This window comes from Ahaetulla prasina, chromosome 5 (assembly GCF_028640845.1).
Source record: "Ahaetulla prasina isolate Xishuangbanna chromosome 5, ASM2864084v1, whole genome shotgun sequence".
NCBI classification, from domain to species: Eukaryota; Metazoa; Chordata; class Lepidosauria; order Squamata; family Colubridae; genus Ahaetulla; species Ahaetulla prasina.
In genome coordinates this window covers 43,476,595-43,493,405 of record NC_080543.1, presented here as the reverse complement: position 1 = coordinate 43,493,405, position 16,811 = coordinate 43,476,595, and the positions used below count along the sequence as shown (strand labels likewise).

Sequence of the window (16,811 nt, the reverse complement as noted above, 5' to 3'; positions counted from 1 at the left end):
TAGGCCAAAATTTAAAATAGACATATAAACAGTAAAACCCAATTTAAAACCAAATCTAAAATTTAGACATTTAAAAATTTAAAAAATCTAGTCCAGTCCTGCGCAAATGAATAGATGTGTCTTAAGCTCGCGGCGGAAGGTCCGAAGGTCAGGAAGTTGACGAAGTCCTGGGGGAAGCTCGTTCCAGAAGGTGGGAGCCCCCACAGAAAAGGCCCTTCCCCTGGGTGTCGCCAGTCGGCACTGCCTGGCTGACGGCACCCTGAGGAGTCCCTCCCTGTGAGAGCGCACGGGCCAGTGGGAGGCATTCGGTGGCAGTAGACGGTCCCGTAAGTAACCCGGACCTATGCCATGGAGCGCTTTGAAGATCATTACCAAAACCTTGAAGCGCACCCGGAAAACCACAGGCAGCCAGTGCAGTCTTCTTGATTCGTGCAGTAGACAGGTCCTCAATGGAAGGCAGGTTGGTAGCAATTGTTTTTTCTGCAGTTCTAATTATCCTCTAAAGTCTGTGTTTTTCTTGTTGGGTTGCAGAACCGAACCAGACAGTTATAGAGGTGCAAATGACAGACTCAATAATTCCTCTGTAGAATTGGATCAGCAGCTCCTTGGGCAGTTTGAGCTTACTGAGTTGGCGCAGAAAGAACATTCTTTGTTGTCCTTTTTTAATGATGTTTTTGATATTAGCTGTCCATTTCAGATCTTGCAATATGATAGAACCTAGAAATTTGAAGGTTTCTACTGTTGATACTGTGTTGTCAAGTATTGTGAGATATATATTATATATATATAATTTTCAAAATGAATAGAATTAGTGATGGAGGATATTCCCATTAAGGTATGCATTTCTTTGCCCTAATTTTCTCATTTCAAGGTCATATGCAGTAGCAGCCCTTTGCAATTTACACATTCTACATTATACAACTATAATTCAGGTCTGTAGATCCATTTGCCTGCTGACTAGCAAAGTAGGGGAGGGCTGTAGTCAACATATCTGGAAAGTGCTGATAAAAGCTACAACAGAGAATTAAAGACTTGCTCATTTGCCATATTTTCAACTGATATAAATCATGGCTTCTTTTAACTTTAATTTAATTTAAAGGAATACTATGTTGACATCTTAAGACAAGGCAAGAGCAAACAAACTTTCATATATGTGTTGATTTTTCCCTATTACTCAGCAGAACCTCACAGGTTTATCTATATTTACGGTCTCTCAACATATTCTGGGATGCTCTACCTCGGTTTTTGCCACCTTCCAGATAGGTTGGTATGCAACTTCCTGAAATCCTAGTGGCAGTTTCTATCCAAGTCATCTGGAGGACTTCTCTAGATATTCTTGCCTGGAAAAAATGAATAATCACTGCACCATTAGCTAAAAAGTCTCTCATTTTGATGGCAGAAACTAGATAGTTGGATAGTTCTTGTTGGAATTTTTTTTTAATTTTTAAAAGTGGTTCAAGTCAAGCTGAACTGTTAATGATGACACAAATATGTGTGTATGGAATGCTAGGAATGTTGCCTTTTTCTGGAATTTTGTTACTGTTACTTCCAAGTGTACCCTACAGTCCCAATTTTTCCAAATGGTCTTCCATCCAAATACTAACCAAATCCAACCCTGTCTGGCTTTTTCAAAATCAGCCATGATCATCTAGCAGCTGTTAACTTCCTGTGACAATTCACATGTATAAATTGCTTGATGTTTTTCTGTCTTAATTAGTGTGTGACTTACCTAAATTGTGAACTGGGGCCTATTTAAAAATCCAAGGATTCATGCCTGTCTCCCCATTCTTTTATTGGAGTATCTCACATTAATGGACTTTTGATAATTGATTTTTCTCCACTGGAAAGACAGTAGTCTATTAATTGAAAGCATGAGAGAAACCTGAAAGGTTCATTAAATCCGGCATTATTTTTTAACTGATTCAGTGACATGAAATAAAAACATCTTAGAAAATACTGGTAATGAATATTTAGGCAATACACATTCCAAGTGCTGAAGCAATTACCCAACTGCCATCATTTAATAAGTCCAGATGTGAACAGATTCCATGGGGAATAATTGATTTTCTCACTAGGAGAATTTACAGCAAGAGTATTTTAAGTTTGTGATTATCTTTCAGAAGGAAAATTATTCCTCTTGACATGCTCTTGCATTCTCTACAGCAGAAAAAATAATATTTTTTATTTCTGTGTTTTATTAAATAAAAATGAAATGAATAAAATAAGAATAGCATGTGCTTTTATCTTTCAATTTCTTTGTTTTTTACTTGTTTCCTAGTACATTTTGATAGCTTGTTAGTAAGTAACCTTGACTATCACTAAGTGTTGTATCTTTTTATTCTTGTGAATTCTTATGAATCAGGGGTGAAATCCAGCAGGTTCTGACAGATTCTGGAGAACCAGTAATGGAAATTTTAAGCAGTTCGGAGAACCGGTAGCAGAAATTTTGGTAGTTTGGAGAATGGGCAAATACCACCTCTGGCTGGCCCCAGAGTGGGGTAGAATGGAGATTTTGCAATATCCTTCCCCTGGAGTAGGGTGGGAATGGGGGTTTTGCAGTATCCTTCCCCTGCCACGCCCACCAAGCCCCGCCCACAAAACCGGTAGTAAAAAAATTGGATTTCACCACTGTGGTGAATATATTTTATTCTCCTTCTGTACCCTGAGAGCATATACACCAAAGACAAATTCCTTGTGTGTCCAATCACACTTGGCCAATCAAGAATTCTATTCTATTCTATTCACAAAATCACTACTAGAATTTCAGCGTATAGAATATTTTAAACTGGCACTATTTGCATCTATCAGTGATTAATACCACGAAATTAATACACAACCGGCTTGAGGGTTGTTGTTGTTGGTGGTGGTTTGCTGCATTGCGAATACGCCATGCCATAACTAAGTTAAATCAAAGCCAAACTCTTCCAGGTCCCACTCTCTTTTTCCCGACCGCGGACCAGCCACCGCCACCAGATAAAAAAAAACCCCAAACCTGCAGCTCCCGCCCTGAGATTTAAGTGCCCTGGTGTGCTCTGGGAATCGTAGTTTTTTTAGCCGCTATTTGCCGAGGGAGGAAGGAACAGAAGAGGAAACCTCATTTCCCATGATCCGCCTCCATCCTTAACGGCTTGGAAAGTTCTTTTCGGGAAGTCTTTTCAGATGCATTCTTTGTAAAGCAGGAGAAAAAAGCGGGGCCTCGTGTTTGCTCCATGATTCGCGTTGCGTTCCCAAGCGAAGGCAGGGAAAGACGCGGGTTGAGCTTCTACCTCCTCTGGCTTTTTGAGACTTTTCCTTAGCATGGATCTATGGGCTCGGATAGGCATGGTCGGCGCTCTGTCTTGTTACGCGCACCGCAAGAAGAGCGTCCTGGCCCAAGCGGCAGAGAGCGGCGGCAACTCCGGCCGGCCAGAGCTGAAATTGGTGCAAGTTCTCTTTCGGCACGGCGCTCGCACGCCCCTCCGGCCAATCCCGGGCGTCGAGCAGGTGAGCAGGAGAGACGCTTTCCTTTCTCCCGCACCCGACTGGATTAGCAGCGGCTGATGACGGTCGGTAGAGAAAGCGCTGGTGGTATCGAGGGTGGGAGCGCTAATAAAACCTTAATAGTAATAATAAAACCTCCAAGGACTTTTTATACGCGTGCACCCACGTATCGAGCTAAACCGTGCTTGACACCCACATTTCCGAAGAAGTGCAATTAGGAAACAGTTACCAGTTTAGATAATTTAGTAACCACCATATAAGTTTAGATAACTTACTAACCACCGTGTAAAGGAGCCAGGGAATTTAGATCGGGGTCTCCAACTTTGGCAACTTTTAAGCCTGGCAGACTTCAACTTTAAGCCTGGTGGAGTTGAAGTCCACCAGGCTTAAAGTTGCCAAGATTGGAGATTTAGATTACTTAATAACCATCCTGTAAAGGAGACTCTTAGTTGTGTTTCCTAATGCACTTCAGAACTTTGGATGTCAATCACGACCGGCTTGGCTCTATATGTGGTACACACTAGCCTGGATGTTGGTTAGAGATCAGTGTAGTTGTTCAATCACTAAGTCATGTCTTTGACTCTTCATGATCCCATGGACCATAGCACATCAGCCCCACCTGCTTTCCATTGTCCCCCTGAGTTTGTCCAAATTCATGTTCCTTGTGTTGATAGCTGTGGGCTATCATGTTTTACGAACATTGGTTGTAAAAGAGGGTGCCTGATTTGGGTGATTTCCTCTTGGAAACAGAGAAGTGCGGGTTGCTTTCAAGAACTTTGCTCTTTTTCAGTTGAGTTGCCATCTCTGGAAGTGGCCCAGCCATAATCATGACTGCAACACAATTAAGATAAAGGGCTGTTTTGCTTGTGGCAAAGTTCATTTTTACATGTTCGTACAGCTCAAGTTATGATCAAGCATGCAGTATTTTTTACTGTACAAGATCAAGTTTTCAGTGAGTTTGCATTTCACAGATCAAATTAGGAAAAATAACAGATCTTCCAATGGAAGCTTTGCAGCTTAATAAAATATTTTTAAGAGAATTCCAGCTCCTATAGAATTGGAAACATTTTTTTCAAACTTGCTGAGGTGGAATAATGATTTTTGCTCCCAGTGAATCTGATAGGAAACAAAAATGGCATCCTGATCCACAATGACAATTGTGTCGTTTGGGATACCCAAATGACACTTAAACAAGTTACAGTATCCATAGGTTCAAAGATGAACATTGTACACTGCATCTATTTCATAGGGCATGAAGCATTGATGGTCCGTGAGCAAGGGAAATTTTCTGGAAAAATGGTTGCTTACAATGAATGCTAATGATTGGTACATTTGTATTTTGATTTTGACTACAACTTAATGATCCGAAGAAGCCCTTCCCACCAGCAGCTTTCAATATGTTGAGGCAGCCAAGATTGGAAATATCTGAAGGGTAATAGATAATTCGATATTTAATATTTTTATTGTATTATATATTCAGTGTTAAGGTCTATAAATACCGGTACATTGTTTTGCATTGATTGTAAAAATTTCTACATCTAAGTAAAATGTAATGATCTAGTTAGTTCTAATTCCTATTATTCCAATCATTGATGATTGAACTGAAGCTAAGAAGTACCTTGAGTAATAACTGAAAAAAGTATATAAGTGGTTTAGAACTTATGATTTTTTTTAAAATCAAACCTTTGTCATGTTTTTGAAACAGGTAGACTGGGATCCTAGTCTTCTGGAGATCCCTGCTCAAACAAAGTTTCCCTACATAGTAACTAATCTCACTGGTGGACCAAGACCGTTTTCTCCTTATGAAGAGAATTACAAAAAAACAGTGCTGAAGGTACTTGGTTTCCAAACATTGTATTTTCCTGCCTGCTGGTGAGCAGCTTTAAGTGAAAAAAATTTCTCTTTCTAGGGAGGTGTAATTGCGGGACAGTTGACCAAAGTTGGCATGCAGCAAATGTTCACCCTGGGGGAACGGCTAAGGAAACGTTATATTGAGGATACCAATTTCCTGTCATCATCCTACAAATCTTCTGAGATCTTGTAAGTTAGTATTTAGTAGTTTATTTTATGTAGGTCCTAATATTGAAGAAAAATGCAAAACTTGTTTTTCTCCAAAATATTCCTGAAGTGGGCTAGTCTAAGACAAATCGACTAGTTCAGTCACTCAGTGAGCTTCCATTGTTGAGGATGGAATGGAACTTGTATCTCTGTCCCTCATAATTCAGCATCTTAACCTTTATACCACATTTGATTTCAAGAGTCTCATAATAGTCATCCATAATGTTTGTAGGAGTGTGTTGGAAGCAGTGGCCATATCTGCTTCATTTCATTGGCTATCTTATATCTTGCAGAGTCCGGTCCACTAATATTGATCGGAATCTAGAATCCACACGATGTTTGTTAGCTGGGCTGTTTCAACAACAAAAAGAAGGTTAGCAGTGGAAGGTTTTCGCTATTATGTTTTCTATTCTGCTTTGTATCATGGATTCCTACCTATTTTGTCACTTTGTCTAGTGGATAACCCCATAAATAATTAACTAAAATTCTATCATAAAATGAGGTATAAAAATACCAAAATCCAATCCAAAACCTCACTAAAAAGGCATTCCAATAAATTCCAGATTCTGTTTGGAACAGATGAAAGTTCTGGGATCCAAGATGTTAGAGGATTTATAGGTTACCAAGAAGTAAATGTTCTTTTGTCTTAAAGCTTGTAAGATGTTAGTCATGAAATTATAGGGAGTGATAGTAGCCTCTGAGCGTAGATTTGATTTGGTATCCCCAGTATTTATACTTGTTAAGGTTTTGATTTAAGACATCGAGGCATATGTGATGTAAATTAATTTACAAAAAAAATCTCACGGTATGAGCTGTTAAATGCAAGAGCTGAATCTATCTCTGGTAAATATCTGACAATATGTTAGTAAATACTGGATTTTATTTGGCATTTAGTCCAATGGGGTCCTTTTAGTTTGTAGCCATGAAGAAAGTAATGTAGTTAGGAATAGAGGCATGTAGACTTCGAAGAGTAGAAAAAGTTCTTTACTGAGGTTGCTTAGTAATAAAATGGATAGGATACTACAAATACTTAAAAACTAAAATGTAGTTCAGGTGGTTTTATATTTCAGGATGCAAGAAATCTTAGTATGAATCATTTACATTAGGGATGTCAAACTCAACTTCATTAAGGGCCACATCAGGATTCTGTTTGACCTTGGGGTGGCAGGATGGCCGTGGCCAGGGTGGGCGTGGCCAGCTTGATATCACTTGTGTGGCTCCCGAGCTCTGTTTCGGCTGTGACAGCTTCCTGCAACCCTCTGCCAGCAAAAACTGAGTTGGGAGTGCCGCCCATGGCCCTTGCGAGCTCTATTTTCAACTCTGTTTTTGCTGGCAGAAACACTCAGGGCCAGTTCTTTGTTATTTCCAGGGCAGATTCCCATGGGCCAGATCTAAGAGTTTGACAACCCTGCTTTACATCTTTGATATTACAATTTGTGAAAGAGCAATTTTTCTTAATTACCTAGGAGCTGTTACCATTGTCACAGATAATGCAGAATCTGAAATCCTTTATCCCAATCCAGGGAATTGCCAACAACTTAAACGTATGCATAGGTGAGTTGCCAGTGTATTTTTGGTTGATGTGATTGAATATTTAATATGTATAGAATACACTGTAATGTGCCAAAAAGCAACTTATAATAGCCTTGTGTACAACAGCCATGGTTTCTAATTTGGATTTCTGAACAGAATAATTTTAATGTATGTAGAGGGCTCCAGGTTGATGACAACTGATATAAGACAGCTTCATTATCAAAAGCAGCATGCATTCTCCTAAATTCATTGGTTATGCTTTTGGGAATAGTAGTTAAATTTGGCTTGTTGTGTGCAGTTATCTTCAAAGAATGTGGCCACGTTCCAAGTTTATGCATGGAGCAAGTTCTACCTTGCCTTTTTTCTGTCATCAATATAGGGTAAGTGTAGATAGGTATGAAAGCCTTCAGCAAATGGTTGTAATAATTATTGTGAGAGTCTCAAACTTTTGTAATAAGAACAACTGCAAAAAGCTCATGCAAAATAGAAAAAAGCTCATTAGCTGTTCAGATCAGAGCTGTATTTTATGACCTACTACTAAGCCTCCCAGGAAGCTATTCTAAACAGCCTCACAAATAATCTATATGCAGTTTAGAAAATGAATAAAATTATTTTATAAGGTTCCCTGAAATTGAAATGAAAAAAAAAGTAAAAATATGGTATCTAACAATGGCTACTCAATCATATGTTGTGCTGATGTTCAAAGAAACATATTTAGTTCTTGGGTCCTTCAATGGTAGCTACTAGATTCCATGTGTCACAAGATCTATTTTTTCCATATACATGGAATCCAAATTAAACGGGAACTGGTATACAACCCTATTCAAGAAATGCCTCTGGCCCCTCTACTTAACTCAGGGAATTTCTTGGGGAGAAAAAAAATAATATAGAAGGCTGCTGCTCAATGTTAAATTTTAAAGTATCTCATGTCCTACAAAAGCAAAAGTGAGATGGGATTGTAATGAACATCCTGTACAGCTGTAAAAAGTTTCATCCATATCTTGTCTAATAAAACTGTTGTATTCTTATGGAAGTCCATGGCCCTTTTGTTACGAGTGCTATAATCTACATTCAATGTCTATGCTTAAGAAAACTGATGATTACCGATCCTGTTGTACAAAAAAGAAAAGAATTATAATGTAGGTTTCAGTTCTGCCATTCTTGATGATGCCCATATAGTGATTGTAGTCTATATACAAGTAGCAGCTACCCCCAAGTCTCCTGCTTGCATCCCCTCCTCCACCTGACAGCTGCCACTTAACATCTGGGACTTGTCACTTTCCTACTGACTTTGGTTGTTGCAAGCCAACATGAAATTGCAACGAGGTGCTTGATGACCCACAATCCTCATTTAACAATGGCAAAAAGGACTGTCGGGATTGCCATCACTAAGTGAGAATATAATGCAATGTTACACTTTAGAATTTACACCACTTTGCAGTAGAAATTCCAGTCCCATTTGCCTTTGTAATTCAAGGGCTACCTGTAGTTGTATGGCTAGATCTTGAAGGTTTTGGTATTTTCTTAAAATGTTGCAAACACTTTTTTTTATTTTTCTGAATGTATATAACTAGAAATTTAAACATCTGCTTAAATGAGCTCTTGATATTTGAAATTGATTTTGAATTTAGTATCTTCTATAACTGTATGTTTGAAAATGATGCAGAAAGAGTGGTTCAGACTTGACTGATAAGTCTTAAAGCAATTGCGTCTTTTTACTGCAGAAAGCCAGTAAAAGACATTAAAGCATAAGTCTAAATAGGTTTATACTTACAGATTCTGCAACATGCAGAATGATACTTTCAGCCTCTAAATTTCGCATTTCACATATACCCTTTATGTTTGAGAGATGCAAGCATAAAAACATTAAAAATACATCTACTGTTGATTTTTCTGATCTGCAAAGCAAAAATTAAGAAGCACCTGAAGCACTTTGTTTTCCTTGACAGAGATGGAATGGCTAGTGTGAATTTGCAGCAAGGCCTCTTTGAAGATCTGAAAAATATTAAACAAAAGTTGGGCATTAGTAATGAGCAAAAAATAGACTTCATTCTTCTCCTTGACAACATTTTTGCAGAACAGGTAAACTTCCTGTTTTCTTCAACTATTAAAGTGTTGTATGCAGTTCTGTGGAAAAAGCCACACTCAAGAAATTGTAATCAAGCATGGAAGATTCCTCATTGCAGAAGTAGGAAGATGGGTAAACAGTCCAGCAAGTGAGGCAATTGTTCATCTTCCTTTAAACAACACAAAATGCATTCTTTTGCAAGTCTGAACTTAATCCTTTTATTCTCTAACCAGCTGTATCTTGTCTAAATGCTTGATCGTGTCTGTTGCTCTTTATTCTCCCCTCATCCGATGTATTTCCATTATTTTTGCATAAAACTTTATTAATATTAAATCTACCTCTTTGTAAATGCTGAATTTCTCCAGCTAATGTCATTCATCTGCTTCAATTCCCATAATCCCTGGTCTGAATATTTGCAGGAATTAAATTTAGATGGCAAGACGGCAGCAAGGGGAATATTTGGACCAGCTTTTTACTAATATAATATAGGAGGAAATAATATGTATGCAGTTCCCATTTGTAGTTAATATGAATTAGGTCTTTGTGTAAGATTAAGGTAACCTTTTTAAAATTCAAGCTCTATTTCTCTATATTTAAGGTTCACTTTTTATGTTGATTTCTTGACAAAATCTTTGAATGATAGACTTGGAGGTCAGCTGATCTATATTAAAGTCTATAGGAATGTAGGAAATGGCTCAGGTTTTTGTAACATTTCCATAGATTGGTAATAATACCAGAACACACATTGCACATTTTATTATGCAGCAAAGATAAATTGTTTTTCAAGGAATCTTGGCATGGTATGAATACCATTTATCATTGAAAAGTCAAGAGTTCCTTGCAACATATCCTTGCTCTACACAAATTTCTAGACTTTTCAAGTTTTGTTCTTATCTAGCATTTTTCTATTTTTGAATACTATGGTTTAATTTATATTTAGGTATGTCAGCATATCTGGATTCCTGACCATATAATTTTATTTTGGTCCAAGGAAATGTGCCATTTTGCTATTAGTTATCAATCTCCAGACATCAAGTAAAAATGAAGGTGTACGTCCGTGCTAGTGATCTAAGCTTAGATATGTCATTCTTAAACCTATACTTTATTTAATTTCCACAATGTTATCTTTTCAGGCACATGACCTACCAAGTTACCCTGCTTTGAAGAATTCTGTGCAACTAATTGAGCAGAGAGCTGTTGACTCATTCTTTTATATTACAAAAAACAATTCAAGGTGAGCATGGGATGTGGCAGCATCAGTTTGATACTAATAACTTTAAATGAAGAAGTACTTTAGAAATATTTTAAGCTCTCTTACCTGTTAAACCACTTGTGTAGAACTGATAAAGAATCTATATATTCAAGACTTGTTCTGAAAGTATATAATATTTTTCTTTCCCATAGGGAGATTCTTCAGATGTCTGTTGGTCCTCTCCTGAATGCCATAGAGGACAACATTAAGAAGGCAATAGAGCCTCCTTCTTCTGAGATTAAGACCAGGTAGGTAAATTGTAGATATTAGTTTCTTTGTCCTCACTTGCAACGGAACACATAATTGAGAAATATTCAAAGATTACTATTCCTTTAGGCACATTTTGCTAATAAAAATCTGTACATGTGGATCTTACATGCAATTGATAGAGACCAGACCAGACCTAGTATAAAGCTATAGGTTTACATGTTGTATGTGTTATCTGTACCTAAATTCTGCACTGTGAAATACTAGTCTCAGTCCAAAGCATCTGAATAGACAAGACAATTGTCTATTTTAATTCTATTGAGTAGTTCTGTAATCATAGTCCCCTCCAGCAATTCAGAAAACCTGAATGAGACTGTGATGGCTAATCACTAATGGGTTAGGAAAGTAGAAAGAAAGTTGGGGTTGCTTAGTAGGATGTAGAAGGGACAATCATTAGGCAATTGCTATTTGATTATTATTTTAGATCCTGCATGCTCAATACTGTTATCTTCTTAAAAACCTATTTTGGGATACTTGACTGCAAGGCTTATTTAAGGGCAGATCCTTCACCCTATGTTTGGAAGAAGAAAAGGAGAAGGAGCATAGGTTTCGTAACACAATTCTCATGGATTCAGTCTTTTTTATTTTGTTCTGGAAATTTTATGCTAGAATGACATTTACGTGTAATAGAGGCCTTCTGTATTACATAGATGTAAGAAAAATGGGTAAACATTGGAAAACACTGGTGATTAACTTTGGGTTAAAGGAAACTTTGTTAGATAAGGAATGCAAGCAAGATTTGTGAGAAACTATTACAATTTTAATATTTTGGGTTTCTCTTTACATGCTTTAAATTGGGATTTTTAAAATCGCCTGAATTATTTTTAATATAGATTACATGAGTGTCTTTTACAACAGCTACCGTGAGATTCTTGAATATTTCCATTAGGTGGAAAAAGCATTATTAATTTAATCCAGCCACTTCTGCTTGTGTGAAATCATGTTATTTATAGAGCTGCTATCCTGTTCAAATGGAACTACCTCACTAAATTGCTTTGAGAATGAAATCCTTGCAAAAGGATGGTGTTTTAAAATACTAGTTCACTGTTAATGAAAACTAATCCTAAGTGGAATATACATGCAATAATAAAATTATTATTAAAATGTTACTTATACATTGAATGTATTAATTTTGCCTTTAGGAAGCTCATCCTCTATGCTGTTCATGATGTTACACTCTTCCCGTTGCTGGTGGCGATGGGAGTCTTCAATTCAAAGTGGCCTCCATATGCAGCAGATGTGACTCTGGAACTCTATCAGCATTCCAGGGATTGGTTTATACGATTGATCTATAATGGAGAGGTACAAATTCTGATCCACTACCACTACCTGGGTCCTCTTAGCAGATTGCACATTTTATATGAATATTCAAGCAATATAACAGATCACATCACTTTCTAAAAATGGTATATTGAATCTTTACCATGCTGGTGTATTCCAATCTCTGCCTTGTTAAAAATTGAGGCAATCAGTACTGTTCCTATACTACAATGCTTTCGAAGAAGTAATGTGCCCTAAATAATTGATGTGCCCTATAAATTAGGGCCATAATTGCAAGTATCAATGTGTCACTTTCCCCTAGATGCCATATCGGCTCTGTATCTCATTAGATTTTTTTCATTGCTCAGGGCAACTCTTTTAAGAATGGGCATGCTTCTTTTTGCTCATGGCAATTAACACATCCATGAAATGCATTTGGAATTTGAAATGAGCCCATTTACCAAAAAGTTGGGGAGTTGTACTCAAAAATAGATCCAATGACAATTCAAGGTACAGATTGTCATCTTTAAACTCTATATGGCATGGGACCAGGTTACCCCTGGAACTGTTTCCACCTGTCTTACTAGTTTGGTAGATGTTTGCTTCAAGTTGCCTCTTTTAAATGTTGCCATATAGTCCAAGTGTCTTCCATAGCTATGCTTTCCTTGTGGTACAGCCTGCCTTCTGAGTTGCAAGAGCCCCTTTCCTCCTTACCTTCTGGTTAAGATTTGGATTTTACTTTAGGTAGCTGTGTCAGGAGGGGACAAGAGCCCGATATTTGTGATTCTGCAATGAGATTGTTATAGGGCAGGAGTGTCAAACTCGAAGTGTCACGTCATCAAGTGATGTATCGCAACTTTTTTCCTTGCTAACCGGGGGTGGGCGTGGCCAGCAGGTGACGCATCTGGCCTGTGGGCTGCGAGTTTGATGCCCGTTACAGCACTTGGTGGTTTGAGTGGTTGTTTTTTTAATTAATATTTTGTTATTTGTTAGCTTTCCAGAGTTATTTTATATAAGGATGGCTATTCAAATCTCTTTTTAAAAAATAACTTTATTAATTCTTTTACTATAGGAGCTGATTCCCAGAGGATGTAAAGATGGCTTGTGTCCACTAGAAGATTTTTTAAATGCTCTTTCAGTATATAGCACAAAGCCACTGGTGTATAAAATGATTTGTTCCCAAACAGAAGAGGCAGTTTTACAACACAATTGATCTGGAAAGCACGTTACTCTTTCTAAATATTGTAAAAATAATGTAATAATCACTGTTATAATTTAGTAGTTGAAAAAGCAAGAAAAAGCTTGTTATAATGATGAAAATGAATCATGGTTTTACATTTTGGAAATGAGCATTTGCAGTAGAACGTAAATTATTTTAGACAGGGTATACATTACTAACTGCAGATATTAATGTCAAAGAGCAATTAGAATATCATTCTTCATAATATATTCCTTCAGTAATATATTTAAGTTTCTTTTTATACTTAAAGAACATGGCCTGCTTTTTAAAGTTTGAATCTCTTACTAAACATTTTAACTTGAGATGATAGTCATCTTTGTATAAAAAATTTTGAAGTTAAGGTATAATCACAGAACTAATTTTTCCTACATATTTTTAATTAATATTAATTTAAATGAAGAACCTGCCTAAAAGTATAGCTCTTAGAAACTACTTGCATTATGGATAATAAACTTTTTCTTTTAACAGTCACGTTGTCCTTATTATATCAGTCAATAAAAACTAAGGTTAAAAAATAATTTCTCATTTGAAACCTAAAATGCAAGAGCTCATTAGATATTGTATCCTAGAGGAAATGGTTAAACAAATTAGCTGTATCATTGAGCCAGAAAATGTTTGTGTATGTTTACTGTTTTTAAGAACGCAGACAATGTTGATTGCTGAAGTAGTGAAATCAATGGACATTCCATGTGGCTCTTAACTGTTAATAGTATTTGTGTTTACTAATAAGTATTTACTATAGTAATAGTATTTGTATCTGATTGTGCAAATCAAATAGTTTAATGTTATGGGTTATAGCAAAGCAGGCTACCTAAATTCACTATCTATAGATACCTTTTTAGTTGCCAAACCTTAATTCCAAGCCTGCTCCACAGCTGAATAGGGAAAGAATTCACATTTGACCTGCAGATCTGCATGGATAGTTAAGATGGTGGAATGGTAAATAATATTTTTGTGTAGATTGGTCATACCCACTATTTCCATGCAATTCATTATATCTTTCGCTTTGGTCAAGTTAGCCTAGGACTGTAAATATTGTTCCAGTCCTGGCTAAATGTATCGAAGTTAAATGTGAGTTAGGCAATAAACACATGGCACAGGGTGACTTAATAAAGATTCCTCTGCAAGGAAAAAAAAGAATAATCACTGTGAATATTTAACCTGACATCTGTCAGCAAGCAGTAGTAATAAATCTAGGTGATTTATTAATAGCTACTCCAAATGTACAAAATACATATTTTTGGAGAAAACAGGTCATTTACCAGGTATTTATTAATATCCTGCCTTTATCATTTTTATAAATAACTCAAGGCAGCAAATACTTCTTCCGCTTTCTACTTTCCCAACAGTAATCCTGTGAGGCAGGCTGGGCTGAGATATTCCCCAGCCAGCTTTCAGGCCTAAGGCAGGACTAGCAGTCAGTCTCCTCCTTTTTAGCTTCACTAAAGGAAACTGTCCCATCTCCATCCAAGGCCGTCTCCAGATGCATACGTTTTAGTTTCCAGAATCCCTCAACCCACATGGCAATCGGTGAGATTTCTTAAAAGAAGTCTGTACATCTGGCAGACCAGAATGTGGGAAGTCTGCTCATGTTTAGGAAGGTTACACTAACAGCGATATGCATACCATTCAAAATACAATTGCCTGCAAGTTTAGGCAGCTCTAATCAATATTTCAGTGAATATTAAGTGAACAGCTGAATCTTTCTGCAAACTTGAATGCATTACAATTTATATTTAGTTTATAGATTCAAAATAAAAGTAATGCATACAGAAGTATGTATTACTTTAATGCATAAATCTGGGCATCTCATTCAGCCTTTGTAACACTTCTTTGGCTAAATTATCAAATGTTAGCTGTAGTGATCTAGGAAACGCGCTATTGCTTTTGAGATTTTTCCCCACTCTATCTTACCTAAGTCTTGTAGCTCAGAAATAACTCTTCCCAGAGATACTCAGTATTGTTTGGGAACTGTGAAATCCATTCAAAAAACTTAGTATATTTCATTGTTAATTTTGAGGCATATTTTCTTGCTGAAATACCCAGCCTCTCTTTAGTTTCTTTTGTCCACTTGACTATAGGACATTAGCTCAGAGTTGAAATGAAGGGTCCTTGATGCTCTTTGAGCTTGGTTGCTTTCTTAACTGACATTTCATTACCCAGATTAGATAACATCATCAGTGCTAGTAAGGAGTAGGGCTTGCTTTCAATTTATATTTCAGTGGCTTGCCACTCTTACCAATACTGACAGGCATATATTTCAAACAGTTAGAGGAGTCCAAACTTCTTGAAAGAACACCACAATCTGAGAGGTTTGCCAAGAAGGGTGTTTGTTCACCAGTTGACTCGCTTTTCTTAGACGAATTAGAATCAGTTGGAAGGGTTCTTCAAGATCTTCTAATCCACCCTGCTGCCCAGAGCAGCATTATCAAACCATTATTAGACAAATAATTGTACAACTTTTGCTTAAAAACCTCCAGCTCAAGGAGGCAAAGTAATTCTTATGTCAGAAAATTATACCTTACTGCGAGTTTGGATTTCTGTAAGGATTCTTGTCCTATCCTTGGGCACTATGGTAAATGAATCCACACCTCTTCCCTATGACAGTCTTTCAAAGACTGCTGCTTCTTAGCTTTCTTTTTTAGACTAAACATTCCCAGTTCCTTTAATAGGATTTAGAGTTCAAGTCCCTATTTGGTTTCACACCACCGTTGTTTCTTTGCAGTTCTCCTAGTTCCTTAGCACACTTCCTGCATTGTAGCAACCAAAATTAAACATATCACTCTGGTGTAATCTAACCAGTACAGCATAAAATGAAATTGTCATTTCCTGTGATCATGACATTATACATTTGTAAATGCAACGATCTGATATGCTTTATCAGAATAGCAGATTTAATAAAGATTGTCACAAGATTTAATAAGTAGATACTACTATCGAATTAGGTAGCATCTATCTTGTATCCGGGTTTTTTTTCCTACTTAAGTGCAGAATTGTAACAATTTCCATCGTTGTTCAATTCCCATTGCATATTATAGGATAGAGCCCATTATTCAAATCAAGTTCCTTCTAAATTTAGAGTCTGCCATCTGAGGTAACCTGTGTCATCAAAAATTTTAATACATGTTTCTTCATGTAAGTCATTTATAAAAATCATAAAGGGCCCTGTATCCAGGATATATATTTTCCCTTCCATGTTAAGGACCATGCACTGTATTTAATTTGTACCAAGCAGAAATTGCTCTGTCAGTTTGTTTGCTTAGGCAAGCTTAGAAATTGTTTGTTTGCTTAGGAATTCACTGGAAACTTCAATGAATTGTTTTTGCATGCCATGGTAGCTCTTCAAGAACCTTTTGAGGGCACAATATTGTTTCTTTTACTTTGCATGGTAAGGTAGTCTATAGTTTAAGATGAAATATGTATTTTAGATAAATCCTTACTCAATATTCTAGAAGTACAAAAATTATACAAGGCAAATTTGTAAATGAGTGAAAATACAAGGTAGCTATAGATTGTGGCAGAATATTATGAAACTCATTCTATTTTTTTTGTAAGAAACAATATATTTTATTTTTCTGACACCACAGCCCTGGCAAGTGGTTTTGTACCAAATTTAATGGAGGTTACACAGAACGTTTTACGCTGGGGACAAA

At 36.8% G+C, this 16,811-nt stretch overlaps 1 protein-coding gene across 2 annotated transcripts; it reads left to right on the top strand.

Moving 5' to 3' along the window:
* Nucleotides 1-3,090: 3,090 nt before the first annotated feature.
* Nucleotides 3,091-16,803, top strand: ACP6 (acid phosphatase 6, lysophosphatidic). 2 transcript variants are annotated; one of them, XM_058184609.1, is made up of 10 exons: nt 3,091-3,483; nt 5,186-5,314; nt 5,390-5,520; nt 5,832-5,911; nt 7,005-7,092; nt 9,021-9,153; nt 10,273-10,373; nt 10,544-10,639; nt 11,801-11,960; nt 12,991-16,789. In XM_058184609.1, the coding sequence occupies exons 1-10, from the start codon at nt 3,298-3,300 to the stop codon at nt 13,129-13,131; spliced, it is 1,245 nt and encodes a 414-aa protein (XP_058040592.1). In that variant the 5' UTR covers nt 3,091-3,297; the 3' UTR covers nt 13,132-16,789. The 2 variants fall into 2 exon arrangements, with proteins under 2 accessions (XP_058040592.1, XP_058040593.1); XM_058184610.1 differs by having other exon boundaries at nt 3,412-3,545; nt 12,991-16,803.
* The last annotated feature ends 8 nt before the right edge of the window (nt 16,804-16,811 follow it).